Consider the following 14,433-nt stretch of genomic DNA (forward strand, 5'->3'; position numbering starts at 1 on the left):
ACCATCCTAAGTTTTGCTAATCACCTGAATGACAATCCCCCATGACTCTGGTAACATCGCCCGTATGGCACACATTTTCTATTTCCCATTGTAATTTGTGGACCTCATTCTTACTATTGTTTGGAAGTCTCTGCACAATTCCCATCAGGGTTTTTCATAACATTTGCTGTTCCTTAATGCTACCCACAGATTCTACACCTTTCAACCCTTTACTTCCTCTTGCTAATGATTTTATTTAATATTTCACCAACAGAGCCACACAACCCCACTACTCGCTTGTTCTTGGCTTGTTCTTTCAAGAAACATAAGTATCTGGGAAACAAGAGGACCTGCAGATGCTAGAAATCTAGAGAACTACACACAAAGTGCTGGAGGAGCTCAGCATGTCAGGCAGCATCTATGGATGGGAATCAACATTTCGGGTCAAGACCCTTCACCGGGACTCTTGATAGCCACGTATCTGGAATATCAACAACCAAAGAAAATAGAAAGTAGTGCGGAATAGGGAAAACCTTTGACAAAATTTAGTCCAAGGCTTTAAAAAAAACTACCAAATAGAGCTCAATAATTAACAAATACAATACAGGCAATAAACATTTTCATCAATACCGACATTGAATTTTTTTAAATAAAAATATCATTGTCCCATTTCAATCAGTAAAAATTAGAATGATAAACAAGAACTTAAGAAAGCTTTAGAAAAGACCATTTACACTCAAACCCACTTAGATTAACACTACCTTGGACAGGAGCAGGAAGAGAAATAACACACATGAAATAAAACGAAATCACACAACAGTCAGATTAAACTTCTAGTTATATGTATTTTCATCAAAAATGAACTGGATTCAGCACTCCATGTGTGTATATGCAATCGTGATAAGAAATACAGAGCAGAAAACTTAAATGAGAGGTCAACTCAGAAAAATGAATCATCACTCTGGAAGAAAACATGAACCAGTGGAATGAGCATGACCCCTCCACGGGAGACATCCCAACGATCTGAGCAGACTAGATGGTGACAAGGAAGCACCGAGCACCTGACTGAGAGTTGGAGATCTCTTCCCAGAAACAGAGGAGTTCCTTGCGGAAATACAGGACAAGGTGTTTAAGAAAAAGAAAAAAATCTGAAATACATGCAATACAAGCAAACAAGACACTAAACGCAGAAAATGCCACGAGAATCCAGACACAATCCAACACATTCCAGGATCCTGCAGTAGTTGAACTCAATCTGATTACTTATGCAGGTAAAATCAAGTGGCAAAAATCATTCACCAAAATCTTGCTTTAAAACACAAACTGATGAATGACCACGGTAACTTCATTAAGGCACAATGACTTCAAGCCTGATTCAGTTAAGGACATAATCTCACAATTTATATGACAATCAATACATTGTTTCAGATAGGATCATCTCAAATAACCATTCAGATATAATATTACAGGATAAACAAGCAGTAGGTATAACCATTCTCAACACACACATGTGCCTCGACCAATGGGGCCCCTCACCACAGGCATTTTTCGTCAGTCAGGTAACCAAGTTATTTCGTCTGCCAATTAGCGCCCAAATGTTGCTACTCTGTCATCCATTGCCACGCCCCACTGTTGAGTCCTTTTTCCTCATCATACGTTCTTAGTCCATCCATCGCCCAGAGTCCCAAACTCTGCCCTGTGCAGACCCACCTCTGGTTTCTGACCCTGCTCCTTCGAACATCCAACTTATGGGTTCCCATTCCAATTTAAGTCTTTAGAGGACAGTGGCGTTTCCAACAACCCTTTAAAAGCAGGGAAAATGAGTCATAATGTGGAAATGAGTTGTGATTAAGGAGGTTAACGAACAATGTCATTCTTCATCAGCCCAGAGATTAGAACTGCAGTCATCTCGACTTCCTCAGTCTGCAGAGAATTCAAGGGAAACAACAGGGGAGGATTCAGATGGACGGATGTGGAACAGATTCACTGGCCGGGTTCAGCAGGCCTGAGTACACCAGTTGTGTTATAAATTCACTAAGTACCAAACACAGAGTTTTTTTATTAGTTTTTTTATACATTTTCTACATAGCTACAGATAAAAAAAAAGCCCGGATCAAAATGAAGAACATTGATACAGTGCAAAAATAAACATACAATAATAATATGATACGAAGAAAGATAATTGAGAAAGCAGCCAAATTGAAGACATGTAAAATTAGTGTCCTCCCCAAGCCCCGCAACAAAAAAAAAAACTCCAGACCAACCACAACACAATATAGAGAATATAAATCAGGACAATCAAACCCCCGAACTGTGAATACACTTAGCAATAGAAGGTTTTAATGCCTACTACCAAAAAAAAGGAGCTGAAAGCAAGGGACGGAAAAAAAACCTTAGTCAAGAGGAAGGTTATGAAAGTACTCAATAAAAGGTCCCCAGACCTTATGGAACTTCAAATCCGAATTAAGGACTGAATAATGAATTTTTTCAAGGTCTAAGCAGGCCATGATATCGTTAAGCCATTGAGCATGTGTGGGCGGGGCAACATCTCTCCATCTAAGGAAGATTAAACGCCTAGCCAGGAGAGAGGCAAAAGATAATATTCGACACTTCGTCAAACTCAGACGTAAATCTGTCTCACCCCCGAAACCAAACAAAGCAATTAAAGGGTTAGGTTCTAGGTGGTGATTCAGAATATACGATAACGTTATGAAGACATCTTTCCAAAATTTCTCCAAGCTAGGACAAAGCCATTACATATGAATGAGAGAGGCCTCGCCCCTTTTGCATTTATCACAAAGCGGACTGATGTTACAGTAAAACCGAGATCATTTGGATTTAGACATATGGGCTCTATGAACAATCTTAAACTATAAAAGGCAATGGCGAGCACACAGCGAGGTTGGGTTAACCGATTTGAGAATCGAGTTCCAAGTCTCATCGGATAAAGAGGTATTTAAATCATCCTCCCATGCCATTTTAAGTTTATCCACAAGGGCACGTCGTAGGGCTGCTAATTTATCACGAATAAATGATATTAAAACTTTACCTAGTGGATTAATAGAAAGAAATAAGTCCATAACATATTTCTCAGGCATTTCAGGGAAGTTAGGGATTAAAGGAGTAATAAAGTGTCTAATTTGGAGATATCTAAAAAAATGAGCATTAGGCAGATTAAACTTAGCAGAGAGCTGTTGAAAAGAGGCAAAGCGATTATCAATAAAAAAATCTTCAAAATGTCTAATGCCCTTCCTATACCAATCATGGAAGTCTGAGTCATATGCAGTAGGTAAAAAAAAAAGGTGATTATGTAAGATAGGGCTAGAAAAGGAAATACCATGGAACCCATAAAGTTTCCTAAACTGAGCCCATATACGCAAAGTGTGTCTGACAAGAGGATTAACTATTAATCTGGACAAACTACTAGGGATTACGGTGCCGAGAAGTGCAGAGATAGATAATTCTTTAGTGGAGCTCAACTCCATTGCCACCTATTTAGGGCACTCGGGTTGGCCATGGAAAAAAGACCAGAAGGTAGCACAACATATATTGGCTGCCCAATAATATAAACAAAAGTTAGGTAAAGCCATGCCACCATCTTCTTTAGATTTTTGGAGATAAACTTTGTTAATTCTAGAGCGCTTATTCTTCCACAGATATGACAAAATAACAGAGTCTAAGGAATCAAATAAGGATTTAGGAATAAAAATTGGGATTGATTGAAATAAATATAAAAGTTTAGGGAGAACATACATTTTAACAACATTAATACGACCTACCAAAGACATAGATAGAGGTGACCAATGTAACAGACTCTGTTTTATAGTATATGAAAGATTGGCAAAATTTTCACGAAAGAGATCTTTAAACTTCCTTGTGAATATAATCCCAAGATAAGTAAATTGATCGTGGACTACTTTAAAGGGGAGATCACGAAATGTTAATTCTTGTGCTTTTTTATTAATTGGGGAAAGTTCGCTCTTATGTAAATTAAGTTTATATCCAGAGAACTGGCTAAACTGGTCAAGAAGTGAAAACATTGGAGGTAAGGATGTAGACCGATTTGAAAGAAAAAGTAATAAGTCATCAACATAAAGAGAAACTTTATGCTCAACACCCCATCTCCAAATCCCGGTCAGTTCAGGACAATTTCGAAAAGCTATCGCCAAAGGTTCTATAGCCAATTCAAAGAGAAAGGGACTTAAAGGGCATCCATCCCTGACGGGTGCCACGTTTGAGGTTAAATAACTGGGATTTCTGAGATTTAGTTAAAACAGAGGCAGTCGGACACAAATACAGCAATTTGATCCAAGAGATAAAACTTTGACCGAAGTCAAATTTTTTCTAAAACTGCAAAATGGTAGTTCCACTCTATACGATCAAATGCTTTCTCCGCATCAAGGGAAATAACACATTCAGGAATCCCAGTTGGAGGTGAATATAAAATGTTAAATAAACGCCGAATGTTAAAAAAAAAGGAAGACGGTTTTTAATAAAACCAGTTTGATCATCAGAAACAATAGAGGGAATAACAGTTTCTAATCTATGCCAAAACTTTGGCCAAGATTTTAACATCAACATTAAGCAATGAAATCGGCCTATACGAGGAACACTCTGTTGTGTCTTTACCCTTTCTAAATAAAAGAATAATAGAAGCCTCATTGAAAGAGGGTGGCAATTTGCTGTAGTTAAACGAGTCAGATAATACTGAAAGTAACTGAGGGGAGAGAAGTGAAGAGAATGATTTATAAAATTCTATGGGGAACCCATCAGGTCCTGGAGATTTCCCTGAGGACAATGCAGAAATTGCAGAAGATATTTCTTCTAATGATATAGGTGCATTAAGTTTGGCTTTAAAATCGGATGAAAGTGAAGGAATATTCAGATTATTTAAAAAATGATCGATAGAGATATTGTCATTTAATGATTCAGAGGAATAAAGTCGAGAATAGAATTTTTTAAATGCGTCATTGATTTCTAAGTGATCCGATGTAAGGTCTCCATTCTCCTTCCGGATCTTTGTAATATGTTGCTTGGCTGTGGAATGCCTCAGCTGATTGGCTAGAAATTTACCAGATTTGTCACCATGAATATAAAAACGACTCTTACTTTCAAGAAGTTGGCGTTCGACAGATTGAGTGGACAGAAGATTAAATTTAGTTTGAAGTTCTACACGTTTCTTGTATAGTTCAAGATTCTTAGTTTGCGCATAGAGTTGATTCAACTCTTTAATCTGATTAATGAGGTCTAATCAATCTGCACAGGACTTTCTATTAAGAATTGCTGTATAGGAGATTATTTGACCCCTCAGATACGCTTTCATGGCATCCCAGACAATCTGGGATGACACTTCAGGTGATGTATTGGTGTTAAAATAAAAGGTTATCTGATCTTTGATAAATTTTAGAAAATCATCATCCAATAGTAAAGTCTTATCAAACCGCCAGTGTTTATTCCTCTGAGGAAGGCCAGGAAAATTTAAGGACAGAGTAATTGGGGCATGGTCAGAAATCAGTATACTCTGATAATCACAAGAATAGACAAATGGAATGAGTTGATTGTCGAGTAAGAAGTAGTCAATTCTAGTAAAGGTATGGTGAACATGTGAAAAAAAAGAATAATCTCTCTCAGTAGGATGAAGGAAACACCATGTATCAGAGATATCATAATTAGAGAGAAACGATTGAATAGCTGAGGCAGATTTAGTAGGTGGAAGACAGAGTTTAAAATAGAACTGGTTTATTTGTCTCAGATCCAGAATATTAAACTGCAGTTCCATTAAAGGTGAATGTGCAGCAGAAAAAAACTCCTCCAATGCCCAGTGACCATGGTGCAGAACTGGGTGTGGTGAGCAGCAGCAATAATTGCAGAGTTCAGCACCGACAGTCACTCCCAAAATTGCATTCAGCAATGGTGATAGACTAATATCCAGCATGCAGCTCATTGAAACTTTCTCCCCAGTTTGAACCCGGTAGTGTGTCACAAGTGTAACACACTGTAAGGATTCAATTGCTGATGTAATGGCCTCTCTGTAATGTTTCACTGCTGAGGTAAAGGTTTCTCTGCAGCAGCAATGTATAGGTTACAACTAGAGATGACAGGGTTTTGGAGTGCGAGGCTATCCAATGACAGAAATGTTCTTCCTTGTGAGTCTGGAAGAGAGATTTTCATGGCCTTTTGCTGGGGAGAGATGAGAAGACTTGAATGGAGAGAGTGGGCCCTTTTTCTTTTTTTTTTTGTTTTCTTTACTGACCCTTTATTCAAAGTAAGAATTATAAATCTTAATAGTGTAATCACATATTATGTACCATTTGTTACTTCAGGTTTCACACAGACGCAAACCTATAAAACTACCAGCAACAATTGAACACACTTGGGAGTAGGGTTTTGCAGTGAACAAACACTATTTTAGTGGTAACTACTAATAATAGTGAACTTAAACCAGATAATCCAAGGGTTAGCAATGTTATGCATATATAGGTGTAAATACAGGTTTCCCCCTGTATCTAAAGGTAGAGCGTTCCTATGAAACCATTTGTAAGCCGAAATGTCATGAAGCGAAGAAGCAATCACCATTAATTTAAATGGGAAAAGATTGTGGATGTTCCCAGGCCCAAAGAATAACCCACCAAATCATACCAAATAGCACATAAAACCTAAAATAACACTAACCTATAGTAAAAGTAGGAATGATAAGTATACACACTATATAAAGTAGAAATATTGTATGTACGGTGTAGTTTCACTGAAAATCCAGAAGATAGTGAACTGAAATTGATTTGGAGAGAAAAAAAAATCGGCACGTGCACGCATGCATACACAACTGCCGCACAAGGCTTCACGGTCACGGTAGTCTTTCTCGGGGTAAACTCACATATAAAGCTGGCATCATCTTTATCGTAAAAGCGAAAATCCTATTTGGTTAGAAAAAACAGGTACTAACGTAGGTCTTTCATAACAATGAGCTGTTGTAAAGCAAACGTCCGAAAAACGGGAGCCACCTGTATATAAAATCCAAAACCTAGGTGGTAAACGATATAGTCAATAGACAATAGGAAATAGGTGCAGAAGTAGACCATTCTGCCCCTCGGGTCTTCACCGCCAGTCTTACGATGATGTGGTAGATTCAATTTAGTTCACAAGATTGGACGGGGATGGAGGGAGGGAAGGAGAGGGCGAGGGTGAGGGAGATGTAATCCAAGTAAACAGGTGTTGTCGACCTGTTCCAATGCCCATCAAATCTTCCAAGTTAGCCAGACGTGACCAACTCAAGAGCACCTTCTTCAAGAGAAAGTCTCCCAACCCAGGCAAGGGTTAGACTCACCGGTAGATCCCACAGGGTCGCTCTTACACGCACTAACAGCCACAGATCGATTCTTCTTTATCAATCCTCAAATCCCACCCTTGTGGGTACAAGAATGTCCAACTAGCAGAAACTTTCATCACTAGCCTTTGAGCGTCTGCGTGTCCTGCGAGAAAAGCAGTTACGTGTGTTTAAATACCGTTGTGCTGAACACCAGCTGTCCATCACGTAGCTCCGCCCCCTCTCTCTGTAAGAAGTCGCTTGCTTGTTCTGTGTCGGTAGAGGATCATTCTGACCTTGCTTAACCACACAGAACATAAACATTAGCTGGTCACCATAGCAACCCAGCACTTCTGTAGAAATCCAACAGCGTGTCTAAAGTCAGTCTCGGTTCTCTTTGCATTTTAAAGAGACAGTTCACAGAAAGGGGACACATCACTCAGTATCCACCCAAACGAGATTATTCAGTTTGGCCAGACTGGGGTGGGCAGGCTATAACCCCCTCTGTTAAGCTGCCAGCAGAACTGAGAGCTACATAAGATTAGATGACTGAGTGAATCGCTTCCTACATTCACAGCCGGTGAATGGCCTCTCACACTGAGTGTGAACTCAGTGATGCACACTGGTTGATTTGGCTGAAAGAATCTTTTCCTAAAGTCTGAGCAGATCGTCTCTACCCAGTGTGAAGTCGCTGGTGTGCCTTTAGGATGGATGACTGAGTGAATCCTTTCCCACAGTCTGAGCAGGTGAACGGCCTCTCACCAGTGTGAACTCGCTGATGTATCTTCAGATGGGATGACGAAGCGAATCCCTTCCCGCAGTCTGAGCAGGTGATTGGCCACTCTCCGGTGTGAACTCCCTGGTGTGCCTTCAGTTGAGATAACTGAGTGAATCCTTTCCCACAGTCTGAGCAGGTGAATGGCTTCTCTCCAGTGTGAACTTGCTGATGTACCTTCAGATGGGATGAGCAAGTAAATCCCTTCCCACAGTCCGAGCAGGTGATTGCCCACTCTCCGGTGTGAACTCCCTGGTGTGCCTTCAGTTGAGATGTCTGAGTGAATCCTTTCCCACAGTCTGAGCAGGTGAACGGCCTCTCTCCAGTGTGAACTCGCTGATGTATCTTCAGATGGGATGACGAAGCAAATCCCTTCCCACAGTCTGAGCAGGTGAATGGCCTCTCTCCGGTGTGAACTCGCTGATGTACCTTAAGTTGAGGTAATTCGGAGAATCCCTTCCCGCAGTATGAGCAGGTGAATGGCCACTCTCCAGTGTGAACTGACTGGTGTCTCAGTAACTGATATGATGAAATGAATCCTTTCCCACAGTCTGAGCAGGTGAATGGCCTGCCCCAGTGTGAACTGACTGGTGTCTCAGTAACTGAGATGACTGAGTGAATCGTTTCCCACAGTCCGAGCAGGTGAATGGCCGCTCCCGAGTGTGAACTCGCTGGTGAGCCATTAGGTCAGATGACCGAGTGAATCCTTCCCCACAAATTCAGCAGTTGACCAGCCTCTGCCCAGGGTGAACTGACTGGTGTGTCCACAGGTGGGAAGACCAACTGAATCCCTTCTCACTCACAGGACAGGTGAATGGCCTTGCCCAGTGTGAGCTCGCTGATGTACCTTCAGTTGAGATGACCGAGTGAATCCATTCCCACTGTCTGAGCAGGAGAATGGGCTCCCCCCATGTAAACTAACGGGCATGCCAGTTGGTCAGATGATCGAGTGAATCCCTCCCGACAGTCTGAGCAGGAAGGATGATTGACTGAAACCCTTGCTCCACTTCTTAAATATCTGGACAGAGACAGCAAAACTGCTGTGTTGTGTTCGAGATTCCCATACTAAAATTCCTTGCCATTTTTAACCTGTAAAAAGATTTACAAAATCCATCAATGGATATAGGACAACATTTCAGATGAGATTACTTGAGTGTCAAGGTGGGAGCTGGCATCACACTGTTACAGTGAATTTTAACCCAAGTCAGAGAGAGAAATCACCTCCTGACTGGGCAGAGTGCTGGTATCTGGAAGACCATCAAACGCTCTGATGCTCTTCCTGTCTCTATAAGAATGGGGCAGTTCTGCCGTCTCCAATCTGTGACCTGGCTCAGTTTTACTCTCTCCATTGGTATTATTCTGTGTTCCCACTGAGCTGCATGGGTTCCTGGCCCCACAGTAACTGAAACACTCTCACGCAAATAGCCTGCAATCCATTCCATGCACCCACAACTCTCTGTGTAAATAAAGTTACCCCTGACATCCCCTCCATATCAACTTTCAAGCACCTTAAAACTATGCTCCCTCACATTAGCCATTTGAGCCCTGGGGTAAAAACCTCTGGCTATCCACACAATCAGTGTCCCTCATCATCCTATACATCTGAAAAAGGCTCTAAACATAAACAAAGATATTATACATTTCTTTGAGGATTTGTTGGGAATAGACAACATTATGGCAGTATAGATAGGGTACAGGTAAGCAGCTTTTTCCACTGAGGATGGGTGCGATGACAACCATAGGTCATGTGTAAGCGGGGAAGTGAAAATTTAATGGGAACATTTGGAAAAGCTCTTTACTGAAATGGTCGTGAGAGCGTGCAGTGAGATGCCAGCACAAGTGGTGAATATGAGTTTGGTTTCACCATTTAAAAGAAGTGTGGATGGGAGCCTGGATGGTAGGGGTATGGTGGGCGATGGTCCCGGTGCAGTTATTTGCATTAGACAGTTTAAATGTTTGTTTGGCATTGAATGGATTGGGCAAATAGCCTGTTTCCGTACTGAACTTCTCCATGTTTCTGTGACAGAGAAGCTGGCTAAACTTGCTTGGAAGGGAAAGATAGGAGTGACAACGGAGCAACAATGGCTGGAGTTTCTGGGAGCAATTCAGGAGCTGAGTGATCGATACATCCCAAAGAAGTGGAAGCTTTGTAAAGGCAGGAAGACACAGCTGTGGCTGAAATGAGAAGCCAAAGCCAACATAAAAGCCAAAGAGAGGGCAAACATTAGAGCAAAAACTATTGGAAGCTTTTAGAAACCAACAGACGACGACTAAAAATAAGTCCGATGAGCTCGGGGGTGGAATTATGATACTGTTGTCATTAATGAGTCTTGGTAGCACCCAACAGTCTGAGGCATTTAGAGGAACAAAATATCGGGGGCCTCAATATCTCTTGAAAACCAAGGCTCCCTGCACCAGTTACCTTTCAGCATACAAACTCTACACTCCCAAAAATGTCTCTTCTGAAGGCCTCCCACTTACCAAGTACTCCTTTGCCAGAAAACGGCCTATCCCAAACCACACTTGTCAGGTCCTTTTGACACCATCAAAACTGACCTTTAATCCCCTCTGTTCTGTTCCCCTAACTAACGAATCCCCTATCACCCGTTTGACTTTCCTCTGCCAGGTAATCCCTCCATCCCCAACAGTTTCTAAAGCGGCCCACCTGGCTGTTGTGTGGGATGGCAACAAGAGTACTCTGCGATGGCTATTTAACTTCATTCCCCTTCATGTCTCTCACCTAGTTTCCTGTCTCCTGCACCTTAGGTGTAACTCACCTCTCATGGGCAGGAACCAGATGGGCTGAGTGGCCTTTCCAGTGTACATTGTGAGTGTGGTACAGACAGTAAGTACCTGAGACATGGGATTTGATACAAAACTGTTTTATCTTTCACAGATCCACAGTATTAAACACCAGTCTAGTTTAACACTAACATCAGCAGAACCGACTCCTCCAATGCTCAGTGACCAGGGTTCAGTCCAGGGTGCAATGAGCAGCCACAAGAACTGCAGAATCTGACAGTAACAGTCCCTCGTGAACCTGCAGCTGCCTTCAGTTACTGTGATGGTTAAACATTTAACACAGATATGATTTGAACTTCCTCCCTGATGTAGGAGGGTTCATACCGAAGATGTAGGGGAGAAGGAAAACAAAAAGATAATAAAGTTGTGCGCACCGTTAGGGATAAGCAGAGAGGAAGAGGTGGAGAGTTTCTTAAATGCATTTATTTTAATGCTAGGAGCATTGTAAGAAAGGTGGATGAGGTTAGAGCATGGATTGATACCTGGAAATATGATGTTGTAGCTATTAGTGAAACATGTTTGCAGAAGGGGTGTGATTGGCAACTAAATATTCCTAGATTTCGTTGCTTCGGGTGTGATAGAATCAGAGGGGCAAGAGGGGAAGGCGTTGCATTGCTTGTCCAAGAAAATATCAGGGCGGTGTTTTCACTGGATAGATTAGAGGGCTCGTCCAGGGGGACTATTTGGGAGGAATTAAGGAATGGGAAAGGTGTAGTAACACTTATATGGGTGTATTATAGACCACCTAATGGGGAGCGAGAATTGGATGAGCAAATTTGTAAGGAGATAGTAGTTATTTGTAGTAAGCACAAGGTTGTGATTGTGGCAGATTTTAATTTTCCACACATAGACTGGGAAGCCCATTCTGTAAAACGGCTGCATGGTTTTGAGTTTGTAAAATGTGTGCAGGATAGTTGTTTGCAGCAATACATAGAGATACCAACTAGAGAAGTGGCAGTGTTGGATCTCCTGCTGGGAATGAGATAGCTCAGGTGACGGAGGTATGTGTTGGGGACCACATAGTGTCCAGTGATCACAATACCATTTGTTCCAAAATAAATATGGAGAAGGATAGGACTGGAACCAGGGTTGAGATTTTTGATTGGAGAAAGGCTAACTTTCAGGAGATGCAAAAAGATTTAGGAGTGGATTGGGACAATTTGTTAATGGGAAGGATATAATAGAGAAATGGAGGTCATTTAAAGGTGTATTTTTGAGGGTACAGAATCTTTATGTTCCTATTAGGTTGAAAGGAAAGGTTGAAAGTTCGAGAGGGCCATGGTTTTCAAGGGATATTGGAAACCTGGTTTGGAAAATGAGAGAGATCTATAATAAATATAGGCAGCATGGAGCAATTGTGGTGCTCGGGGAATATAAAGAATGTAAAAAGAATCTAATATAAAGAATGTAAAAATGTAAAAATAAATTAGAAAAGCTAAAAGAGGATATGAGGCTGCTTTGGCAAGTAAGGTGAAAATGAATCCAGAGGGTTTCTACAGTTATATTAATAGCAAAAGGATAATGAGGGACAAAATTGGTCCCTTAGAGAATCAGAGTGGACAGCTATGTGTGTAGCCAAAAGGAGTGGGGGAGGTTTTGAAAATTTTATTTTCATCAGTATTCACTTAGGAGAATTATATTGAATTGTGTAAGGTAAGGGAAACAAGTAGGGTAGTTATGGAAACTAAGATGATTAACGAAGAGGAAGTACTAAAGCTTTTAAAGAATATAAAAGTGGACAAGTCTCCGGTCCTGATAGGATATTTCCTAGAACCTTGAGGGAAGTTGGTGTAGAAATAGCAGGGACTCTGACAAAAATATTCCTAATGTCATTTGAAAGGGGGATGGTGCCAGAGAATTGGCGTATTGTTGTTCTATTGTTTAAAAAGGTATCTCAGAGTAAACCTAGCAATGATGGGCCTGTAAGTTTGACATCAGTGGTGGGTAAATTAATGGAAAATATTCTTAGATATGGTATATATAATTATCTGATTAGACAGGGTCTGTTTAGGAACAGTCAACATGGATTTGTGCGTGGAAGGTCATGTTTGATAAAACATATTGAACTTTTTGAAGTGGTTACTAGGAAAGTTGACAAGGATAAAGCAGTGGATGTTGTCTGTATGGACTTCAGTGAGGCCTTTGACATGATTCCACATGGAAGGTTAGTTAGGAAGGTTCAATCGTTAGGTATTAATTTTGAAGTAGTAAAATGGATTTATCAGTGGCTAGATGGGAGAGTAATGGTGGATAACTGTTTGTCCGGTTAGAGGCCGGTGACTAGTGGTGTGCCTCTGGGATCTGTACTGGGTCTAATGTTGTTTGTTATATACATTAATGATCTGGATGATGGGGCGGTAAATTGGATTAGAAAGTATGCAGATGATACTAAGATAGGTGGCGTTGTAGATAATGAAGCAGGTTTTTAAAGCTTGCAGAGAGAATTAAGCCAGTTAGAAGAGTGGACAGAAAGATGTCAGATGGAGGTTAATGCTGATGTGTGAGGTGCAACATTTTGGTAGGTCTAATCAAAATAGGACATACATAGTAAACAGTAAGACATTGAAGAATGCAGTAGAACAGAGTGATCTGTGGGGCATAGATAATAGAATGATGGTGAATAGTCCCCTGAAGGTGGAATCTCATGTGGATAGGGTTGTGAAGAAAGATTTTGGTATGCTGGCCTTTATAAATCAGAGCATTGAGTATAGCAGTTGGGATGTAATGTTAAAAATATACAAGGCATTGTTCAAGCCGAATTCAGAGTACTGTGTACAGTTCTGTTCACCGAATTATAGGAAAGGTGTCAATATAATAGAGTACAGAGAAAATTTACCAGAATGTTACGTGGGTTGCAGCACCTAAGTTACAGAGAAAAGTTGAACAAGTTAGGTCTTTATTCTTTGGAGCGTAGAAGTTTGAGTGGGGACTTGATAGAGGTATTTAAAAATATGATGGAGATAGATGAAGTTGATGCGGATAGACTTTTTCCATTGAGAGTCGGGGAGATTCAAACAAGAGGACATGATTTGAGAGTTAGGGGGCAAAAGTTTAGAGGTAACACAAGTGGGAACTTCTTTACTCAGAGAGTGGTAGCTGTGTGGGGGAGCTACCAGTAGAAGTGGTAGAAGCAGGTTCGATATTTTTTAAAAAATGGATAGGTATATGGACGGGAAAGGAATGGAGGGTTATGGGCTGAGTGCAGGTCGGTGGGATTAGGTGAGAGTAAGCTTTCAGCACGGACTAGAAGGGCCGAGATGGCCTGTTTCCATGCTGTAATTATTATATGGTTATATAATAACCATCCAGAAATTATATTACAGGATGAACAAGCAGGACTAACTCCCTCAAGAGATATAACCATTCCCAACACCCACATCTCCCTCGACCAATGGAGCACCTCACAACAGGTATTGTTTCTGTCATCAGTCAGACAACCTAATTATTTTCTGTCAATCAGCTTCAAAATGTTCTTATTTTGTTATTTGTTTCCACTTCCTGCTGCTGATTCCCTTCTCATAATACGTTCTTACCCCAACCATCTTCCAGAGCCACAAACTCTACCCTGTGCAGA

At 41.0% G+C, this 14,433-nt stretch overlaps 1 protein-coding gene across 1 annotated transcript; it reads right to left on the minus strand.

Moving 5' to 3' along the window:
• Window positions 1-423: 423 nt before the first annotated feature.
• On the minus strand, window positions 424-8,564 carry LOC132388792 (gastrula zinc finger protein xLCGF3.1-like; the record flags this gene model as incomplete). The annotated part of the gene is made up of 2 exons (XM_059961202.1): window positions 424-460; window positions 7,978-8,564. Coding segments are annotated over 2 exons (624 nt in total), but the record flags the coding sequence as incomplete, so codon positions are not given.
• Between the last annotated feature and the right edge of the window lie 5,869 nt (window positions 8,565-14,433).

Source organism: Hypanus sabinus, unplaced genomic scaffold (genome assembly GCF_030144855.1).
Source record: "Hypanus sabinus isolate sHypSab1 unplaced genomic scaffold, sHypSab1.hap1 scaffold_412, whole genome shotgun sequence".
NCBI lineage: Eukaryota > Metazoa > Chordata > Chondrichthyes > Myliobatiformes > Dasyatidae > Hypanus > Hypanus sabinus.